The sequence below is a fragment of the Leucoraja erinacea genome, chromosome 8 (assembly GCF_028641065.1).
Source record: "Leucoraja erinacea ecotype New England chromosome 8, Leri_hhj_1, whole genome shotgun sequence".
Classification (NCBI taxonomy): Eukaryota; Metazoa; Chordata; class Chondrichthyes; order Rajiformes; family Rajidae; genus Leucoraja; species Leucoraja erinaceus.
Genome location: NC_073384.1, coordinates 28,088,085 through 28,109,068, shown reverse-complemented (window position 1 = coordinate 28,109,068; position 20,984 = coordinate 28,088,085). Strand labels below are relative to the sequence as shown.

General features: G+C 42.3%; 1 protein-coding gene across 1 annotated transcript; it reads right to left on the bottom strand.

Annotated features, from left to right (window-relative positions):
• Positions 1 to 2,246: 2,246 nt before the first annotated feature.
• Positions 2,247 to 19,756, bottom strand: tfb2m (transcription factor B2, mitochondrial). The gene is made up of 9 exons (XM_055639280.1): positions 19,607 to 19,756; positions 13,424 to 13,856; positions 13,200 to 13,291; positions 10,901 to 11,054; positions 7,181 to 7,329; positions 7,001 to 7,090; positions 6,728 to 6,787; positions 4,855 to 5,003; positions 2,247 to 2,689 (listed from the first exon to the last, which is right to left on the bottom strand). The coding sequence occupies exons 1-9, from the start codon at positions 19,631 to 19,633 to the stop codon at positions 2,497 to 2,499; spliced, it is 1,347 nt and encodes a 448-aa protein (XP_055495255.1). The 5' UTR covers positions 19,634 to 19,756; the 3' UTR covers positions 2,247 to 2,496.
• Between the last annotated feature and the right edge of the window lie 1,228 nt (positions 19,757 to 20,984).

The following is a 20,984-nucleotide window of genomic DNA, read 5'->3' as shown; positions in this document are numbered from 1 at the left end:
TCAAAAGATCCATCATTGTACCAGTGCCAAAGACTGCCTCTCCAGCTTGCTTGAATGACTACCGACCGGTGGCCCTCACCTCGGTGGTCATGAAATGCTTTGAGAGGCTGATCAAGAACCACATCTGCGCCCGCCTCCCTCGCAACATGGATCCGCTGCAGTTCGCATACCGTGCGAACAGATCCACGGATGATGCGGTCTCTCAGGTTTTGCACACCACCCTCTCTCACCTTGACAGTCGGAAGGGGGGCTATGTGAGGATGCTGTTTATTGATTTCAGTTCAGCTTTCAATACCATAGTCTCCACCAGACTTACTGAGAAGCTGCTGAAACTGGGACTGAACACTCCCCTATGTGCCTGGGTCCTGGACTTTCTCACTGCCAGGCCCCAAGTGGTCAAGATAGCGAGACATACATCCAACCCCCTCACCCTGAACACAGGATCCCCGCAGGGTTGCGTCCTTAACCCCCTACTGTACTCCCTGTACACACGTCTCCGTGGCCAGGTTCAGCTTCAACTACATCATCAAATTTGCTGATGACACTGTGGTGGTGGGCCTGATCTCCGATGACGATGAGAAGGCCTACCAGGAGGAGGTGGCAGATCTGGCACTCTGGTGTCAGGACAACAGCCTCCTCTTGAATATCACAAAAACTAAGGAGCTGATTGTGGACTTTAGAAGGGCTCAACATCCAAGGACCTACATGCCACTGGAGATAAATGGGGCTACTGTGGATAGGGTGAGCAGCTTTAAATACCTGGGAGTCCACATCACGGAGGATCTGACATGGACAACACACACTGCCGCATTGGTGAGTAAGGCAAGGCAGCGCCTTTACCACCTTAGGCAGCTGAGGAAATTCAGAGTCTCTCTGAGGATCCTTCAGTGCTTCTACTCTGGGGTTGTAGAAAGCATCTTGTCCGGTAACATCACAATCTGGTTTGGGAACAGCTCTGCCCAGGACAAGAAGGCTCTGCTGAGAGTAGTGCGTTTGGCCGAACGCACTATGGAACTACACTCGCCCCCCCTGCAGGATCTATACACCAGGAGGTGCAGATCCAGAGCCCACAACATTATGGGGGACCCCTACCACCCCAGCAACAGACTGTTCCAGCTGCTATGGTCAGGCAAATGCCTCCGCTGTGAAACCAGAGAGGATGAGACGAAGTTTCTTCCCGCAGGCCATCACGACTGTAAACTCTTATCTCACCAGGGACTAATTTTCTGCTTTTGTGTATTTTTTTCTCTAACATGTAAATACTGATTCTGTTCTATTCTGTTGTTTTTGCATAATCCGCATGCATTGCCACTTTCATTTCACTGCACATCTTGTATGTGTGTGTGACAAATAAAGTTGACTTGACTTGACATGACATGGATATGCAAGGAAGGAGGGATATGGATCACACACAGGCAGTGGAGATTAGTTAAATGTGGCATCATGTTTGGCATGGACATTGTGGACCAAAGGGCCTATTCGTGTGATGTACTGTCCTATGCATAAAAGCAAATTCTAACAAAATCAATGCATTCCAAGGTTCTAAAACGGAAATAAAACAGAAATGAAAACCATAGCTAAAAGTTACAGAAAACTTTAAATTTTGAACACATTTACTTATATAGCAGTCATGCCAAACTGCTACAACAGTTTTCACTGTTGTTAACATATGTACGACTATCGTTAGAAACAAAATGCCATCTGCAAACCAACTCCATCAGTAAAAAATGCACTGCTATTGAAATGTTGATTTGGTTCTTACACCGTCTGAATTTATTACCCATTATTCCTTTTGTTGCAATAGCAGAATAATCTAGTAGCTCTGTTAAGACCTTCTTGTTCCAGAGGCATTTAACCTTTTATTATCATGAGTATGCACAATTTAAAAAAAACTGCTGGAGGAATTCAGCGGGTCAGGCAGCATTTGTGGAAGAAAACGGGAGATTTCTTTGTTCAAGTTCCTTCATTTGGACTCCAACATCTGCAGTCCATAGTGATCTTCTTCAACATACTATCTTAAAGTTTTAAACAGATGTAATTTAAAATACTCACTGGTGACCCAAAAGAATTCAATCAGAAGGTATATTAAATTAAACATTATTCCAATTAAAAAAATATTTGAATAAAATTTCACATTTGAACATATCAGTGCATTTTTTTGTTACGTAGTACCCAAATTCCTTGCTGTTGTGTCCAATTTCATGTCAACCAAATTCTCACATGAAAAGAACCGTACAAATGACCCATTTTAAGAGCAACAATTTACTTCCAATATAAATAAGGAAACATTGATTAGTATGGCTTACAATATGGAGTGACAATAACATGAAGATTCCAGTGACGGGTGCAACGAAGGAGAATTACATAATGCTTTAAGCAATACATAAAAGCACTTTAAAGTGTTCAGTGTCTTGGATGTGATTGCCTGTGGGCAGTTGTATGTGTCACATAGCACGGTCAGAAGCAGGACAATTTTATTTCCTTGAAGTTATTCATTCAAATGTGCCTCACAGTAGTATTGGTATTCTCCAAGATTTCCTCATATAACCAGCTTTGACTGAAATCCCGAGATTGCTCCATTGCTTCAAAAAGTTGTTTGTATTCCTCTGGAAACACGTGGCCTGTCAATACATCTTCAGGTAAATCTAGCTCCATCATTAACTTGGCGCCACCTCCAGGGCACCAAGACCTATCAAAGATTTAATGATATTGAGAAATAACTACAAGGACAATTAATACATTTGATAAATCACAAACATTATTTCATCCATCCTAAATAAGTCAATGGTACAGAAGTAGTAACATCCCTTCTGGCCTTCCACAAGACGTGGCCATGCTCTGAATTTAAAAATGTAGGAAAATGAAATGTTCTCATATGAGATGGTCCAGCACAAACACAAAGATGTAGTTATGAAGAAGGAGCTTCAGCATCACTAGTTAATGAGAAGTTTAAAGTGATTTGGTTTGCAACCAAAGACCCAAACAAACTTCTACAGATGAACTGTAGAGGGTATCCTGACTGGCTACATCATGGCCTTGTATAGGCATCCAGTACAGGGAAACGCTAGAGGCTGCAGAGAGCAATGACGTCAGTCTGGTCCTTCATGGGCATGAAAGACGATTGAAAGCCTCAAAGCGGCAGCATCATAAAATATCCCTACAATCCATGCTAGGCCCTTTCTTTGCGACAGGTCAGGAGGTACAGAAGCCTGAAGTTCCATGCTACCAGGTCCAGCAATAGCTTCTTCCTGCAACTATAGGGTTTTGAACAAACCTGCACAACCTTCATTCTTCCTCAGCAACAGGACAACTACGACAATCTCTTGTAGTACATCTTTTTTTTTTGCAGTCTTTTTCATTGTCTTGCACAGTTCATGTTTTGTGTGATATATGCCCTGTGATGTTGCTACAAGCAAAATTTTCACTGTACCAGTACACCATCGTACTTGCACACAAGACAATAAATTTAACTCGACTCATTTAGTCTTACATCGGTAGAGGGGAAGATGCTCGAGTCAATTATTAATATGTAATAGCAGCGCATTTGGAAAGCAACGACAGGATCAGTCAGTCAACATGGCTTTATGAAGGGGAAATCATGCTTGACTAATCTTCCTGAACTTTTGAGGATGTAACAAGTAGATTGGATAAGGGAGAGCCAGTGGATGTGGTGTATCTGGACTTTCAAAAAGCCTTTGACAAGGTCCCACACAAGAGATTAGTGTGCAAAATTAGAGCACATGGTATTGGGGGTAGGGTATTAACATGGATAGAGAACTGGTTGGCAGACAGGAAGCAAAGAGTAGGAATTAACGGGTCCTTTTCAGAATGGCAGGAATTGACTAGTGGAGTGCCGTAAGGCTCTGTGCTGGGATCCCAGTTATTTACAGTATATATATATATATTATGGATTTAGATGAGGGAATTAAATGTTTGCGGATGATACAAAACTGGGTGGCAGTGTGAGCTGCGAGGAGGATGCTATGAGACTGCAGGGTGATTTGCATAGGTTGGGTGAGTGGTCATATGCATGGCAGATGCAGAATAATGTGGATAAATGAGAGGTTATCCACTTTGGTGGCAAGAACAGGAAGGTAGATTATTATCTGAATGGTGTCAGATTAGGAAAAGGGGAGGTGCAACAAGACCTGGGTGTGCTTGTACATCAGTCACTGAAAGTAAGCAGCAGTGAAGAAAGCTAATGGCATGTCGGCCTTCATTGCGAGAGGATAATTGAGTTTAGGAGCAAGGTTGTACAGGGCCCTGGTGAGACTACATCTGGAGTATTGTGAGCAATTTTGATCTCCTAATTTGAGGAAGGACATTATTGCTATTGAGAGAGTGCAGCGTAGGTTCACCAGGTTAATTCCCAGGATCGCGGGACTGACATATGATGAAACTGGGCTTGTATTCACTGGAATTTAGAAGGATGAGAGGGAATCTTATAGAAACATATAAGATTCTTAGAGGATTGGACAGGCTAGATGCAGGAAACATATTCCTGATGTTGGGGGAGTCCGGAACCAGGGGTCACAGTTCAAGAGTAAGGGGTAGGCCATTTAGGACTGAGATGAGGATGTTTTCATGAGTTAGATTTAGCTCTTAGGGCTAAAGGAAACAAGGGATATGGGGAAAAAGCAGGATCGGGGTACTGATTTTAGATGATCAGCCATGATCATATTGAATGGCAGTGTTGGCTTGAAGGGCCTACTCCTGTACCTATTTTTTTGTTTCTAATTGTACAAATGAAATTCACTGATCTAAATCGACGGTTGAATCACTGAAAACTTTGATATCCTAATCCCACCATTTACCCAACCGTTACAAAAGATCTAATTCAGAGGGTATACTTACTCCAATTTATCAATCAGCTTCGCTCTTCGTTTTGCAAGGCACTGCTTCATCATCATTACCAGTGTGGCCGAATTGGCAGCTGTTAGAGTCTGATTGAATAAGTCTTTGCGTGGTGTCAGCCGCACAAGACACAAATGATCATTTGTCACCTGTTCAAGAGATGCAAGTGATCTATGAAGCTCATTTTTTTAATATACAAAAACAGATACTGTCTTTTAATCATAAAATAATTGCTTTCAACAACTTTCAATATACAAAAATGAAGTTCATTTCATATAAAATGAATATAAATTTCCATGGACATCTTATATCCTTCAAACAAATTGAAGCAGTAAACACACAACAATAAGGGAGGTGAAAATCTAAGCAGAAACAGATGGTAAGTGCAATGGAAATCCGAATAATGTAGCAATGTTACAAAATTTTGAGATTTAAAAAATCAAGTCTGCAATTTATCCCATCAGATAAAGCACAAAAATAAGTTTAATTTTACACCTAATTAACTTTCATATCTTCAGTATTAAAAAAGTTATGGCCATTTTCATACTCGGAAATTAGCATCTTGTTCCCTATTGATTTTCCATTGACTTAACACAAAAGCTGTGATCGAGGACAGTGAAATGGCCATAACTTTCTTAAAAATTAAGAGCTGAAAGAAATGTTCAGTAATTATAGATTGAAGCATTCTGAAACAAATATGAAACAATCTTACTTGGATGACCTGAAATTAAAGCATATAATTAGTTAGTTACCCAATTGTAGCTAATTCCAAACTTCAATTACTAGATCTAAACATCTATCCATTTCTTAAGAAAGGATTAACATTTTTTAATAGCCTAAGTGTCCAAATAACATTCACAAAGAATTCACAATAAAACGTGATTTTTAAATCTCATTGACATTAATTTATAGGTCAAATGGAAGGGATTTAGTGTTCAATTGCTGTAAATTAATGGCCATTTAAATCGGCTTTCGAGTGGGATCCTTTGGAACTCTGTGGAACGCGCTGGTTTAGAACGTTCCCATTGCGGTAGATTTTTACCCCAAATGCCCAGAAAAATACTGCGGGATTTAAAGGGCCACAAATTAGCTACTCGCAACATTAAACTTTGTATAAAGGGATCTTAAGAAGCCCTTTTTAATGTAAAAATAAACAACCTACCTTCCGTTGTCCGCTGTATGAGATCCGTCCCGTTGTCGGCGGTCGCGGGTTTAGAGGATAAATTTTAACTTGCTATAACAACTAAATTAACCAATATAGTTTAAAAATAGCTCCAGACTCTCCCAGCGATTTTTCGTCAGCAACTAAGTAGGCTGAACAACCTCAATTTGAATAGCCTAGTGAAAATCGCGTTTTAAACCCGCCCCCCTCTCAACAGCGCCAAAATCACACACAGGGGCTTGGACAGATCTGCAGCCCCGCTGAAGGCAGGTTTTGCAACATACCTAAATAATGCCGGCAAAGAAAATTAAAAGGGTGGCAATGAAAATTGCAGCACAGCGTTGCAGCAGATTGGGCTGCTGCCTCAATCCAGTGACCAAGCTATGATACTGATTTCCAGTGCTGCTGCTGTGGAGCCTTTACATACTCTCCCAGATCACATTGATTTCCCCTCATCCCAAAAACTTCTCAATGTCCAAAAAACAAAAACATGGTCAATAATTATTTGTGTCTCGGGAAGAAGAATATCTCAATTTTCCTGAGATTATGATCCTCCAACCAGGACAAACGGGCTCTGTCTACCTTGTCATACTCTCTCAGGACTCTTTCTAACCATTCTAAACAATGAACACATTGTTCATTTTAATGAACACGTTGTTCTTTGTTCAGTTTAAATAATTACACTTCATAACAGTTAAACTAAAAGCTTACCGTGCCTCGTTTTACACATCCACCATTTTTAGAACTTGTAGAAAAAGATGACCAAGGTTCCTAAGACAGAAATATTTGTTTATGTCGTATCAAAGTAAAGATCACAGTTGTTGTAAACACTTTGCTCAAAATCAATCATGATCAATTAAATTGCAAACACATGGTTTACTTTTCAAATGGAGATAAAGGCAAAAATACTAGGCAATTTTAGAAGTACAAAGATACATGCTAGTACATTTTACAATCATGATATTGAAAAGTAAAAATTCTAACCTTGTGTAACAACTCTATGTCACAAGCCATCTGCCACAATGCAACCAAGGCCTGATAGTGCTGCAGGTTACCAGGCTCCGCCGTCAGTTTCTACAGGTGAACAAATAAAAGTATTCAATTTTAGTAACAAAATGAAACGCAATATGCAGGTTAACATTTCAAACCAATCTGTAAACCTACCGTATATTCTTTCTCACTTATGAACATGTTGATCTCTATTCTCCCATATTGAAAAACTGAAATCCGTTCAAACAAAGCATAAACAAGCTTCCAAAGCATGTTACGTTCATTTTTTTGTGGAAAGATTCCAACAAGTTTAATCGGAGGATCTAGGAAAGAAATTTCTTAGATCAGCAATATTTACAAAGATAATTTAACTGTTAGGCTGTACAAGAAATCAAAATCTACCCGTGCCAAGCTAAAACTAGTAGATCTGTCCAAAGATTCCTGAAGGTAACAGCACATGTAGTCGAGGTGGTTTAGACGGTAAGGGGAATACATGCATTCATTAGTCACGGGACGACATTTCAGAGCAGGGATGTTTTGGCACTACTATACAAAGCATTTAGGCACCTTTCACAGTCAATTAAGTAATTTTTGATTTATAGAATCGAGTTATGTAGCAGGGAAAGAGGCTTTTCAGTCCGCCTCGTCCATGCCAAACAAGTATCCCCTCCACTAAGTCCCATTTGACGGTATTTAGCTTGTATCCCTCTAAACTTTTCCTGTGCTTGTTGCTGTCCAAAATCTTTTAAATGTTGTTATTGTACCTTCCTCAACTACTTGCTCCGGCAGTTCGTTCCATGCACACATCACTCTCCATGTGAGAAAGTTGCCTCCCAGATTCCCATTGAATCTTTTCCCTCTCTCCATAAATCTATGCCCCAGTTCTTGATTTCCATATTCCGAGAAATTAAAGAATGCGCATTCGCCCAATCTACTTCCCACATGATTTTATACACCACTATTAGTTCATTCCTCAGCATCCTGCACTCCAAGGAATAAAGTTCCCGTCTGCCTAACCTCTCCCTAGAAGCTCAGGATCTCTAGTCCTGGCAACATCTTTGTAATACTTCTCGACACTCTTTCCAACTTAATGACATCACTCCCATAGCAGGGTGATCAAAACTGAGGGCAATACTCAAAATGTGGCCTCAACAATACCATGATGTCCCAACTTCTACACTCAGTTCCCTTGCTGACGATGGGCAATGTGCCAAGTCTTCTTCACCTCCCAACATATATCGGTGATTACATTTTCATGGAACTATGTACCTGTACTCAGATTCCTCTGCTCTACAACATTCCCCAAGTCCCTACCATTCTCTGTGAAGGCCTTATCCTAGTTTGACTTCCTAAAATGCAATACCTCAGTTATCTGGAACAAACTCCGTAACCCATTCCTTGCCCAGCTGATTGAAATCCTGCTGTAATTCTTGATAACTATCATCACTGTCTATGATACCACCTATTTTAGTGTCATCTCCAAACTTACCAATCATGCCTGCATATTCTCATCCAAATCAATGGTATGGTTGATAAACAGCAATGGGCTCAGCAACCAAACTTGAGGTAGACCACTAATAACAGGCCTCCAGTCCAAAAACCAACCTCCCTCACCACCCGCTGCTTCCTTCCCTGGAGCCAATTACGTATCCAATTATCTAGCACTCCCTGGCCGTCATTTGATCTCATATTCCAAGGTAACCTACCACACAGAATTGTATCAAAGGCCTTGCTGAAGTCCACACAGATTATGTCTATGGGTCCTGCACTCAACCTTCTTGGTTACTTCTTCAAAAAACTAATTCCAGTTTATGAGATAAAATCACCCAAGTATAAAACCATGCTGACTATTATTAATCAATCTGTTTTTCCAAATACATGTACATCTCATTCCTCAGAATCTCCTCCAATAACATTACGAACATAGATATTACACTGACTGGTCTATATTTTCTGGGTTTTGTTTTGCAGTCCTTCTTAAGTGCAAGCATGACATTAGCCATCACCCAGCCGTCCAGCACTTCACCTGTGTCTAATGATAATTCACAGATCTCAGCCAGGACCTCTACAATTTTCCCTCTTTTTCCCCACAAGGAACTGGATCAGGCCCAGATTTATCTATACACATATATTTTAGGACATCTACCACCTTCTCGAATCTAAAACGGGCTGTCCTTGTGATATTGCCACTATGTTTCCCAAGTTCCCTTGTCTTCATGTCTTTCTCCATGGTAAAAAAATAGGAAAAATATTAATTAAGAAACCTGATTATGTCATGCTGATCCACACATAAATGACCATTTTATTTTCTGAGAGGCCCTAATCTCTCTCTAGTTCACTTTTCCCTCCACAATATACTACTATAATCTCTTTGGATTCTTCTTAATCATATCTACCAGAGCTATCTCATGCCCATTTTCTGCCCTCTGACTTTGTTCTTAACATTCTCTCATTAAAATAAATTTAAACCATCCTCCTTTCCTTGCACGCTGACTATCCTGCCAACTGAATTAGCCATTACCAAGTTCTGTATTGCTTTCCGGCCTCCCATCTGCATTGAATTGCGTCCTCCTGCCAAACTAGTTTAAATCCTCCCGAGTACCATCTGCAAAGCTACCCGCGACGATATTAGTTTCACTCCAGTTCAGTTGCAACCCATCCCTCTTATACCGTTCCCCTCTGCCTCTGAAGAGATTCTAATGGTCCAAAAATCTAAATCCCTGCCGCCAGTGCCAACATGTATTCACCTGTCCTATCGTTCTAGTCCTAACCTCAATAGGATGTGCACTGGGACTAATTGAGAGATCCTGCTTTTAACCTTTTGCCTAATTCCTCAGATTCACACTGCAGGACCTCATCGCTTTTCCTACCAATGTCATTTGTGCCAATGTGTGCAACCTCAGAATTTGCAGCTCAGAACACTGCCTCTCCAAAAACGACAGCTCTGCTAGTGCCCGCCTTCCCTTCATACACCACTGGGAGCAGTTACTCCATGGACTAACAGCTGCTTTATAAATCTCCTGCGCTACTCCCCTTCTCACTCGCAAGTGAAACTAACCTGGCCTCACGCCAAACAGCTACAATTTAAATCTCTCGCACTGCTTTCAGCTGCTCACTTGCTGCTGAAACTGTACTCACTATTCTAGTCTTGGAAAAGCAGTAGTTAATTTGAAATAAGGAATAATAATCATGAACTTTGAGCAATAAACAGTGGTCAGGACAGAAAATAATTCTGGCACATCTTTGAAATAATGCCTTTTGATCATTTAAGAGGGGGAAAACCAGGGATTGCTATAACATCTCATTCAAAAGCTGATTTATCCAATGGTACAATGGTTTATGATCGAGTGATATAGGATAGAGATCTGAACAATGTGGGGGATAATTTTTGGATTGTGCAGAGAAAGGGCGATGCCTGGAATGTCCTGTCAGGAGTGGTGGTGGAAGCAGACACAATAGTGGTATTTAAGAGGGTTTTAGAAAGGAACATGAATGTGCAGGGAATGGAGGGAAATTAATCACGTGCAGGCAGAAATTTAATTTGGCATCAAATTTGCCACAGATATCATGGGCCGAAGGGCCCGTTCTGGTGCTATGCTGTTCTATGTTGAAGTGAGGGAAGAATACTAACCTGCTCGCCATTCTGACACCCACAATCATTGTGCAAATTGCCCATTTCTTTGAATAAAAGTCTACACATCTATTTTAACTGTCTCAATTTCTGCCAACTACACAATAGTACTCCACGTTATCTAATGACATTTTAATTGCATTACTGCTAAGGAACAGCTATTGCTTTTTATATTTTTTGCAATATTGTTGGATCAGGTTCAAATGTTTAAAATAATTGTTCAACCAACTTAACCAAACAGAAATTGATAAACAAGTAATTACCTGCAGTCCAAGCAACCTCTGATATTCCCAGATCGTTGAAGAGTTTCTCAGAAAACATTGCAGGAGGTTTCATCATGCCACGACCTAGTGGATCCAGCTTGAAGAAATCACAGTGTACCACCTCCAACTGTCCATTCACATGCCTTTCTAGGGACTAAATTTTCATACCAATAATTTTATGAAGTTACAATAGCTTATTTTAATGCAACAATCATTTATTGTGCTCCATGGTGAACAATCGCAAGACCTTGATCTAGTTTAATTTTCAATCAGAATTGAAGACAAATGTCTAAAAATGACTTATGGCAAGATATTTGAGCATTAAAACAAGAAGAGACTATTTTGAACCTGATTGTTCCACTCAGCCTATGTCCTTCATACCTTCATAAATAACTTCCATTGAGTTGTAGCCAAATACAACAATCCAATTTGTTAACTATCTGCTATGGCCTAAAGGAAGATAAGCTGTTCATTTTTATACTACATTAACCATGTAAATATTTTAAATTCAAACTGACAAGCCAAATGTTTTTAGCCATCAACTAATATCCCAGTGGGTAATGTATCATACTTTAAAAAGTTTATATTATCACGCAGGTATAAATTTTAACCACTAGATTCATATGCAGTCATTCTGAATTTATATTCATTTTGGGAATCAAAATCCTTCAATCCTTCAAGATCATTCTGTTAACATCATTACTACAGAGGGCGAGAAGGTTGGTAGAATTGATCAGAAACTCAACTGGGTTAGCCATATTATCATGGCTACAATTGTAAGTTAAAGCCCGGCTATCCTGTGATAAATAAATCAATTTGTTGTGCCCGACACATCAAAGTCTTCACCATACAATGCACGTTGGGAGTGAGCAAATTTATAATTCACTTGCTCAAGTACTCCAACGCTTCAATTTGATGACATCCACGAAAAAGCACACCATTCATCTGTTATCCCAACCACCAACCTAAACTCATTCCCTCCTCCAGTGGCACACCATTGCTTTGACGTGTAATATCAACAAAATGCACTATATGCTGAGATAGAGCGATAGCTATACAATCATATGATGATGAAAAGAAGCCACTGACCCAACTTGTCCACTCCGATCCATCTCCCAGCACTTGGTCCATAGCCTAAGTGATTCAAGTGCTCATCTGGACATTTCTTAAATGCTCTCAGTGATCCAGATTCAACCAGGATTCCTTTCTGGATGAAGTAGGCCCCTTGTATATCCCTTCTAAATCTCTTACCCCCCCTATGCTAAATCTATGTCTTCTAGTTTTATCTACCTTGCTATGGTGAAATGTTTCCTGCTATCTTCCCTTTCTACACTGCTCAATTATGTATCCTCTTAACCTCCTGAGCTCCAGAGAGAACATACCAAGTTTTTCCTGAAGAAGGGTCTTGACCCGAAACGTCGCATATCCTTTTCTCCATAGATGCTGCCTCACCCGCTGAGTTACGCCAGGATTTTGTGTCTACCTTCCATCAGGGTGAATCTACTCTGCACCCTCTCTGATGCTTTTATGGTCATCTTATAGCAGTAATCAAAAATGAACCAATATTCAACTACCGTCAAACCAAAGTTTTATAAAGTTGGAGCACACTTTTTCTACTTCGGCATTCAGTGCCCTGACTGATGAAGGCCAGTATCTTGTATTTCTTCCTACTCATGCTAGTATCTACCTATGCTACTTCATGGATCAAAGGTCACTCTGTTCCTCAATACTCCCTAAACCCCACGTTAATTATGTAAAGTGCTCTATTTCTTAGCATTAAAAAAACTTTGATGAATAACTTCGCTGTCGTGTGCTGGGATAGTAGGGTGAAGGTTGCAGATGCCAACAGAATGAACAAGCTCATCAGGAAGGCCGGCTCCTGGGTGTGGAGTTGGATTCACTGGAGATGGTCTCGGGGAGGAGGATGCTCCTCAAACTGCGGAGCATCTTGGACAATACAGCTCACACCCTCTATGACACACTGGTCAATCCGAGGAGCACCTTCAGCAACAGACTGGTTCCACCAAGATGCAGCACAGAACGCCACAGGAGATCCTTTTTCCCCTGTGGCTTTCATACTGTACAACTCCTCCCCCTTCTGTCGTGTGGTAGACTGACCCCCCTTTCCCCTCCCCCCTTCCAAATCTTTGCACATCCCCAACCCTGGACTTTCCACTCGTCACTTTAATTTCATGTTTCATGTATCTCGTTGTGTTTTATGACTGTTGGCAGATCAATTTCTCTCCTGGGATAAATAAGGTTCTATCGTATCGTAATACATAATGAACTACATAAATACCTGTAACGTTGGTAAAAACTGCTTATCACACTCCAGAGCTACAATCCTCTGTGCTCCACCATTCAGCAATGCTCGTGTTAAAACACCAGGCCCTACAGATACAAAGACCAAGGAATTTACTTAGATAAAAAGTAATAAACAGGAAGGAAAGTTATCCAAGTTTTGAGTGTAAAGAAATCATGGCTCAAAATACAAATACGCCTAATCGATTAAAGCGTACTCACCCGGATTACATTCAAATATTATTGCATTATTTTCAGAAAGATCAGTATCAATGTGTTCCACGATTAGGTTTGCCAAATCAGGATTGACAATAAATCTCCTAATCCATCGTCTCTTCTCTGCATTGTTTATCATTTCTTCAACTTCCTCAATATCCAGAAAGTCAAACCTGGACAACGGCCTCTGCTGTTCTTTCCTGAGTAACGAACTAGAGAGTGCTGACAGATATCTCTGTTTTCTATCACAATAGGTTGAATATTCCTTAAACTTGTGCCGATACTGAAGTTTAGGCGAGCGATTGCCCAGAACTCCAGCGCAATGTGAAAATGATCTTAATGAATGCTGGACTTGTTGTCGACAGCCACAGGCTCTGCAGGCCATAGTCCTTAGAATGTAAAATGCTGACTTACAGTTTAACAACATCGTGGTTCTGATCTGAAATAAAAAACATGAAACTCAAAACAGATTCAGTTAAAACCTTATCAAACCTTATATATTCTACTGTTACGATGCCTTTAATGTGATTTAGTCAAATTACAAAATAATAATAAGATTGAAAATAGAGGATTATGTGAGGAAATGAAATGATGATGGACAGACAGAAACTTATTTTTTTTTTATAAAGCGAAGAAATGGTAAATATTGGTGGGGTCATTATTTGCTGGCTAATGAAACAGCAACGGCTAGATTGTAAAAAAAACACAGATGAAGAAACTCAGTAGGTCAGGCAGAATGATGGTCACCATTTTGGGTCAAGAGCCCGCATCAGGCTTTCAGTTTGTATTTGTTCCCATTACAGCATCTGCATTTTTTAGACTGATTGGTTCTAATTGATGTCGCTTTTGATATACCAATAATATATTTTGAGATAAGATCCTTTGTAACCATGATTCATTCATTCCAAATAGAAATATAATTCATTCCAAAGAGGAAGATTCCAAGGGGAATAAGGGGCGACCGTGGCTGACAAGGGAAGACGTCAGGGACAATATAAAAATAAAAGAGAAGGACAACATAGAAACATAGAAATTAGGTGCAGGAGTAGGCCATTCGGCCCTTCGAGCCTGCACCGCCATTCAATATGATCATGGCTGATCATCTAACTCAGTATCCCATACCTGCCTTCTCTCCATACCCTCTGATCCCCTTAGCCACAAGGGCCACATCTAACTCCCTCTTAAATATAGTGAATATGAGCGGGAAGCAATAGGATTGGGTAATGTTTAAAGAGCAAAAGAAGATAACTCAAAAGGCAATACGGGGAGAAAAGATAAGGTACGAAGGTAAGCTAGCCAAGAATACAAATGGGGATAGTAAAAGTTTCTTTAGGTATGTGAAGAGGAAAAAATTAGTTAAGACCAAAGATGGACCCTTGAAGACTGAAAATGGCGATGCCCACTGGACGCCACTCCAGAGGCCGTACGAGGGCCCGTACCGGGTGCTGGAACACGGGCAGTCAACTTTTGTCCTGGACATGGGGGGCCGGTCGGAGGCAGTGTCGATTGACCGTTTGAAGCCGGCACACCTGGACATTGACCAGCTGGTTGCCCAACCTCGGCCTCGAGGGCGCCCCCCTTCACGGCTCCCTCCGCCTGTCACTCCACCTGTCCTCCCGCCGGTCCCTCGACCATTCCCTCGACCTGTCCCTCCACCTATGCCTCCGCCAGCCCCACGATCGGCTGACTTCCGCACGCGGACCGGGCGGGTCGTGCGCCTGCCGGTGTGTTTCGTGCCTCTGGGGGGGGGGGGGGGGGGGGGGGGGGGGGTCCTATGGCGGCTCCCAAGGGTCGTGCCATCATACTGTCGAACCCCTTGGCATGGGAGTGGTTCAGTCCGGTGGCGGCCCTTAGCCAGAGGGTTTAAAGGCAGGGGTTTGGGTGCCATCTTTCTCTTGTTTGGTCTCCCCAACAACCGGGAGGAACATAATTAAAGGTGCCTCTCAAAACACTGGACTTTGTGCTTCCTTTTGAGACCCACGCGCCACAGGTCCCTTTCAGAATGACAGGCAGTGACTAGTGGGGTAACGCATGGCTTGTTGCTGGGACCGCAGCTATTTACAATATACATCAATGATTTAGATGAAGGGATACAAAGTAACATTAGCAGATTTGCAGATGACATCAAGCTGGGTGGCAGTGTGAACTGTGAGGAGGATGCTATGAGAATGCAGGGTGACTTGGACAGGTTGGGTCAGTGGGCAAATGCATGGCAGATGCAGTTTAATGTGGATAAATGTGAGGTTATCCACTTGGTAGCAAAAACAGGAAGGCAGATATTTATCTAAATGGTGTCAAGTTAGGAAAAGGGGAAGAACAACAGGATCGGGGGGGTCCTTGTTCATCAGTCAATGAAGGTTAACATGCAGGTACAGCAGACAGTGAAGAAAGCGAATGGCATGTTCGCCTTCATAACAAGAGGAGTTGAGTGTAGGAACAAAGAAGTCCTTCTGCAGTTGTACAGGGCCCTAGTGAGACCACACCTGGAGTATTGTGTGCAGTTTTGGTCTAATTAGAGGAAGGACATTCTTGCTATTGAGGGAGTGCATCGTAGGTTTACAAGGTTAATTCCCGGGATGGCGGGAAGAGCTACCCAAGTGAAATATGGGTTTTTCAACCTCTTCCCATAGGTTAGACCCTCTCGTCCTGGCAAGATCCGTGTAAATCTTCACTGTACGCTTTCCAGCATGACAACATATTTCCTATAACAGTGCTCAGAACTGAACACAATACTTTAAATGCGGCCTCACCAAAGGGTCTCGACCCAAAGCGTCACCTATTTCCTTCGCTCTTTCCGCAGAGACCAATCCCTCCGTAACTCCCTAATCAATTCTTCCCTTCCCACCCTAACTACCCCCTCTCCTGGCACTTTCCCTTGCAAACGCAGGAAATGCTACACTTGTTGTTTTACCTCCCCCCTTGACCCTATCCAAGGACCCAAGCAGTCTTTCCAGGTGCGGCAGAGGCCCACCTGCACCTCCTCCAACCTCATCTATTGCATTCGCTGCTCTAGGTGTTCGCTGCACTGCATAGGTGAGACCAAGCGTAGGCTTGACGATTGCTTCGCCCAACATCGTCGCTCGGTTCGCAATAACCAACCTGATCTCCCGGTGGCTCAGCACTTCAACCCCCCTCCCATTCCTAATCCAACCTTTCCGTCCTGGGCCAGGGTGAGGCCCACAGTAAATTGGAGGTGCAGCACCTCATATTTCACTTGGGTAGTTTATACCCCAGCAGTATGAACATTGAATTTCAGGTAGTCCCTGCCTTCTCCTTCTTCCCCCCCCCCCACCCCGCTTCCCAGCTCTCCCACAGCCCACTGTCTCCGTCTCTTCCTTTCTTCTCCCCCCTCCCCCCACCCGCACATCAGTCTGAAGAAGGGTCTCGACCCGAAACATCGCCTATTTCCTTCGCTCCATAGATGCTGCCTCACCCGCTGAGTTTCTTCAGCATTTTTCTCTACCAAGTGAAATATGAGGTACTGTTCCTCCAATTTGCACTGGGCCTCACTATGACAATGGAGGAGGCCCAGGACAGAAAGGTCAGATTGGGAATGGGAGGGGGAGTTAAAGTGCTGAGCAACCGGGAGATCAGGTAGTCTATTGACCATCTACTACAAACCTACTGACTCTCATAGCTATCTAGACTACACCTACCCACCCTGTCTTTCCTGTACAGACTCTTTCCCCTACTCCTAATTTCTCCATCTATGCCGCATCTGCACCCAGGATGACGTTTTCCATACTAGATCATCGGAGATGTCCTCATTCTTTAGTAAATGGAGTTTCCCCTCTTTCATTATAGATGAGGCTCTCACTAGGGTCTCCTCGATATCCCGCAGCTCTGCTCTTGCTGTCCCCCCATTCGTAACAAGGACAGAGTCCCCCTTGTCTTCACCTTCTACCCCATCAGCCATCGCATACAGCATATAATCCTCCAACATTTTCGCCACCTCAATGGGAACCCACTACTGGCCATATCTTCCCATCTTCACCCCTTTATGCTTTCCGCCGACTGTTCCCTCTGCAACTCCCTGGTCAACTCGTCCCTTCCCACCCAAAACACCCCCTTCCCAGTAACTTTCCCCTACAACTGCAGGAGATGCAACATCTGTCCCCTTACCTTCCCCATCGACACCATCCAAGGAAATCAACAGTCTTTTCAGGTGAGGCAGTGGTTCACTTGCACGTCCTCCAACCTCATCTACTGTATCCGCTGTTCCAGTTGTCAACTTCTGTACATCGGCGAGACCAAGCACAGGCTCGGCGATCGTTTCGCTGAACCCCTCCGTTCAGTCCACCTTAACCTACCTGATCTACCGATTGCTCAGCACTTTAAATTCCCCTCCCATTCCCAATCTGATCTTTCTCTCCAGGGCCTCCTCCACTGTCAGAAATGTTGCCTGTCCCACCGAGTTACTCCAGCATTTTGTGTCTACCTTCGATTTAAACCAGCATCTGCAGTGCTTTTCTGCCAGATGAGGGGAATTGAGGCTGGGACTATCCCAACGTTTAAGAAACAGTTCGACAAGCACATGGATCTTCTTCTTCTTCTATGTAGTTTTTTTTGACGGTTGGCAAACAACTTTTTAGTGCATTACCACCACCAACTGGTATGGAGTGTGGATCAAATAACATTATAACTTATATACTAATAACCTATATATTTCCGAACAAATTGGTTACCCTGAGAAAAAGCAATAGGATTTGATAGCACTTATATGAATTATTTTGTAAAATATCTATTAAATCAAATTGTACTTTTTCTTTTCTGAATCGTTCACTCATTTGTCTTCTTTCTTCCTCATACCTCTCACAATGTATAATGACATGCTCTATTGTCTCTTCTTGCCCACAGTATTCACATCTGCCTGTATTATGCTTGCCTATTATAAAAAGTGTACTGTTCAGACCAGTGTGTCCAAATCTGATTCTTGAAATTACTGTCTCCTCTTTTCTGTTTTTTCCTGCACATCTCATTTCTCCCACTTTCCTCTGGACTCTGTAGAACCACCGTCCTTTCCGCTCTTCCTCCCATTGCTTTTGCTATCTTTCCTTCAGTCTTTGCTTAATAATGTCTTTGATTTCAGTTTTACCTATGTTAATACTTAAATCAATCTTACTTCTTTTTGTTGCCTCTTTTGCTACCTTATCTGCCATTTCGTTTCCTCTAATGCGAATGTGTGCTGGTACCCATACAAATATGACTAAGCCCCATCATTTGAATTCTGAATAGTGTTTGTTGTATTTCAATCAAAATGTCTGGTCTACTGTCTGAATGGCTGTGCTGTAAACTCTTTAATGCTAAACTTGAATCGGAACAAATAACTGTCCTTAAAGGCCTAGTATCCTCGACCCACTGTACCGCTAACAATATTGCAATCATTTCACCTGTGTATACTGAGACCTCATTATTGATCCTCTTCCCTACTTTGATGTGAAATTCTGGTACAATAAATGCTACTCCTACTTTATCTACTGAATCTTTTGATGCATCTGTATAAATTTGGACAAAGCTGTAGTATCTGTCAATGTATTCCTGTATGATGAATGAATTATACATACATTGTTTATCCTTGTTTTTCTGTTCTAATATTGTAAAGTCTACTGTTGCATCTGGAAGTACCCAAGGTGGAATTGAAGGTAATGGAACTGTTGGAACCACATTTAATTGTGCTATGCTGATTTGTAATGCTCTCTGGGTCACTGTCCATCCAAAACTTTGTGTTTCCCTTCTCTCCTTTTCCCAGCATGGTTTGACAGTAACTTGTGCTGGGTGTTCTTGACTGTGGCCCTGTAGGTTAATCCAGTAATTCAATGAAAGCTGCATCCTTCTCATCTCTAGAGGCATCTCCCCCATTGCAACCTGTAATGCTGCTGTTGCAGTTGTTTTTATTGCACCTGTATATATTCTCAATGCCCAAGCACATGGATACGATAGGTTTGCAGTGATATGGACCTAACGCGGGCTGGTGGGACTAGTGTAGCTGGGACATGTTGGCCGGTGTGGGCAAGTTGGGCCGAAGGGCCTGTTTCTACACTGTATCACTTATGACACAAGCACACTACGTGTGCGCGAACTGCCTGCCAGAGGCACGATGGGTCACATGCAATGAACATTGCAACACTGAGATTTTGCTGAATTATAACCAAATGACAAACGATAAATGCAGGTGAAAATGTCTCTGACCTGACAAGGACACGATCTCTCCAGCATGGAATCACGTCCACAGACGCTCACGCTCCTCACACCGTTCCACAGGCGGCCGCCATTGTAACATGGACCCGACGTAACGGGGGACGCACATCACCTGGTCACGTAATGACGTATCACGTGCGCCGGCCGGCCGACCGACCGTGCCCCTGTAGCACGGATGCTGCATGTGTTGGAAACAAGGGCAGATGCTGGTTTTAACCGACAATAGACACAACGCGCTGGAGTAACTGTCTGGTTATTCCAGCGCGTTGGAGTAACATACCGTTGCCTAATGTTAAGATTGAATTTGTTGCTAACATAGTGATTTCAGATGTTGGTATCTTGATCTGAAAACAATCTGCAGGAATCCATGGGGTGGGGGTGAGAAGCTATTGACATTTCTTTTAGAGAACTTCAAGTACCCAAAATTGATAAAATTGCAAGGATCTGTTGTGCACTTTTCAACTTAAATGAATCTACAATCTCACAATAGGTGCAGATAGTTGTGCTTTCGTATGGGGTATATACGAACAATCAACACTTACAAAAAACTAACTTGGCTCGTCAGCATTTACTATGAATGAAATTGTAAGAAATTGGCAAATCATTGAATCACAAACACGGAAGTAAAAGCACACTGTGTAATTTTAAGATGATAACAAACTCAAAATCCATTTATGATCATTTAATATGTTTCATCATGCAATTTTGTCTTCTCCTTTGTCTCTTTTATGAGTTCACTGCAAGGCCTGGAAAAAAGAACTTCTCAATTTGGAAAATGTGATCATGGCTGATCATCCACAACCAGTACCCCGTTCCTGCCTTCTCCCCATATCCCTTGACTCCGCTATCTTTAAGAGCTCTGTCTCGCTCTCCCTTGAAAGCATCCAAAGAACCAGCCTCCACCGCCCTCTGAGGCAGAGAATTCCACACACTCACAACTTTCTTCCCATCTAAAAGCCTTTTAAACACCATTATCGTATCTCTCCACCATCACCCCTGGCAATGCATTCCAAGCCTCCACCACACACTTTTAAAAAATCACTTGCCCTGCACGTTTCCATTCCTTAAATAACTATTTGTAGAGGGGATAGTGTGTGAGCAACTCAATAGGTTTGTCAGAATGGACAGAATACAAGTATTAGTACAGGTGTCAGAGGTTATGGGGAGAAGTGCTGGGGAATGGGGTTAGGAGGGAGAGAGAGAACAGCCGTGATTGAATGGCGGAGTAGACGTGATGGGCCGAATCAAAGATCAAACATCAAGGGCTCTGCTCTATGATCTTTGGGCCGAATGGCCTAATTCCTAATGACCTGAGGACAGCGCCTTTTCATCACGTGATAGAGGAGCTTCCACGTGACCGTCTGACACA

Coding starts and splice junctions, on each gene's coding strand:
- tfb2m (XM_055639280.1), bottom strand. CDS start 19,633: ATGCTGGAGAGATCGTGTCCTTGTCAG. Junction 11,055..13,199: donor AGTTTTTACCAACGTTACAG/GTATTTATGTAG, acceptor ATGAAAATTTAG/TCCCTAGAAAGGCATGTGAA. Junction 5,004..6,727: donor GATGTGTAAAACGAGGCACG/GTAAGCTTTTAG, acceptor TCTCTTGAACAG/GTGACAAATGATCATTTGTG.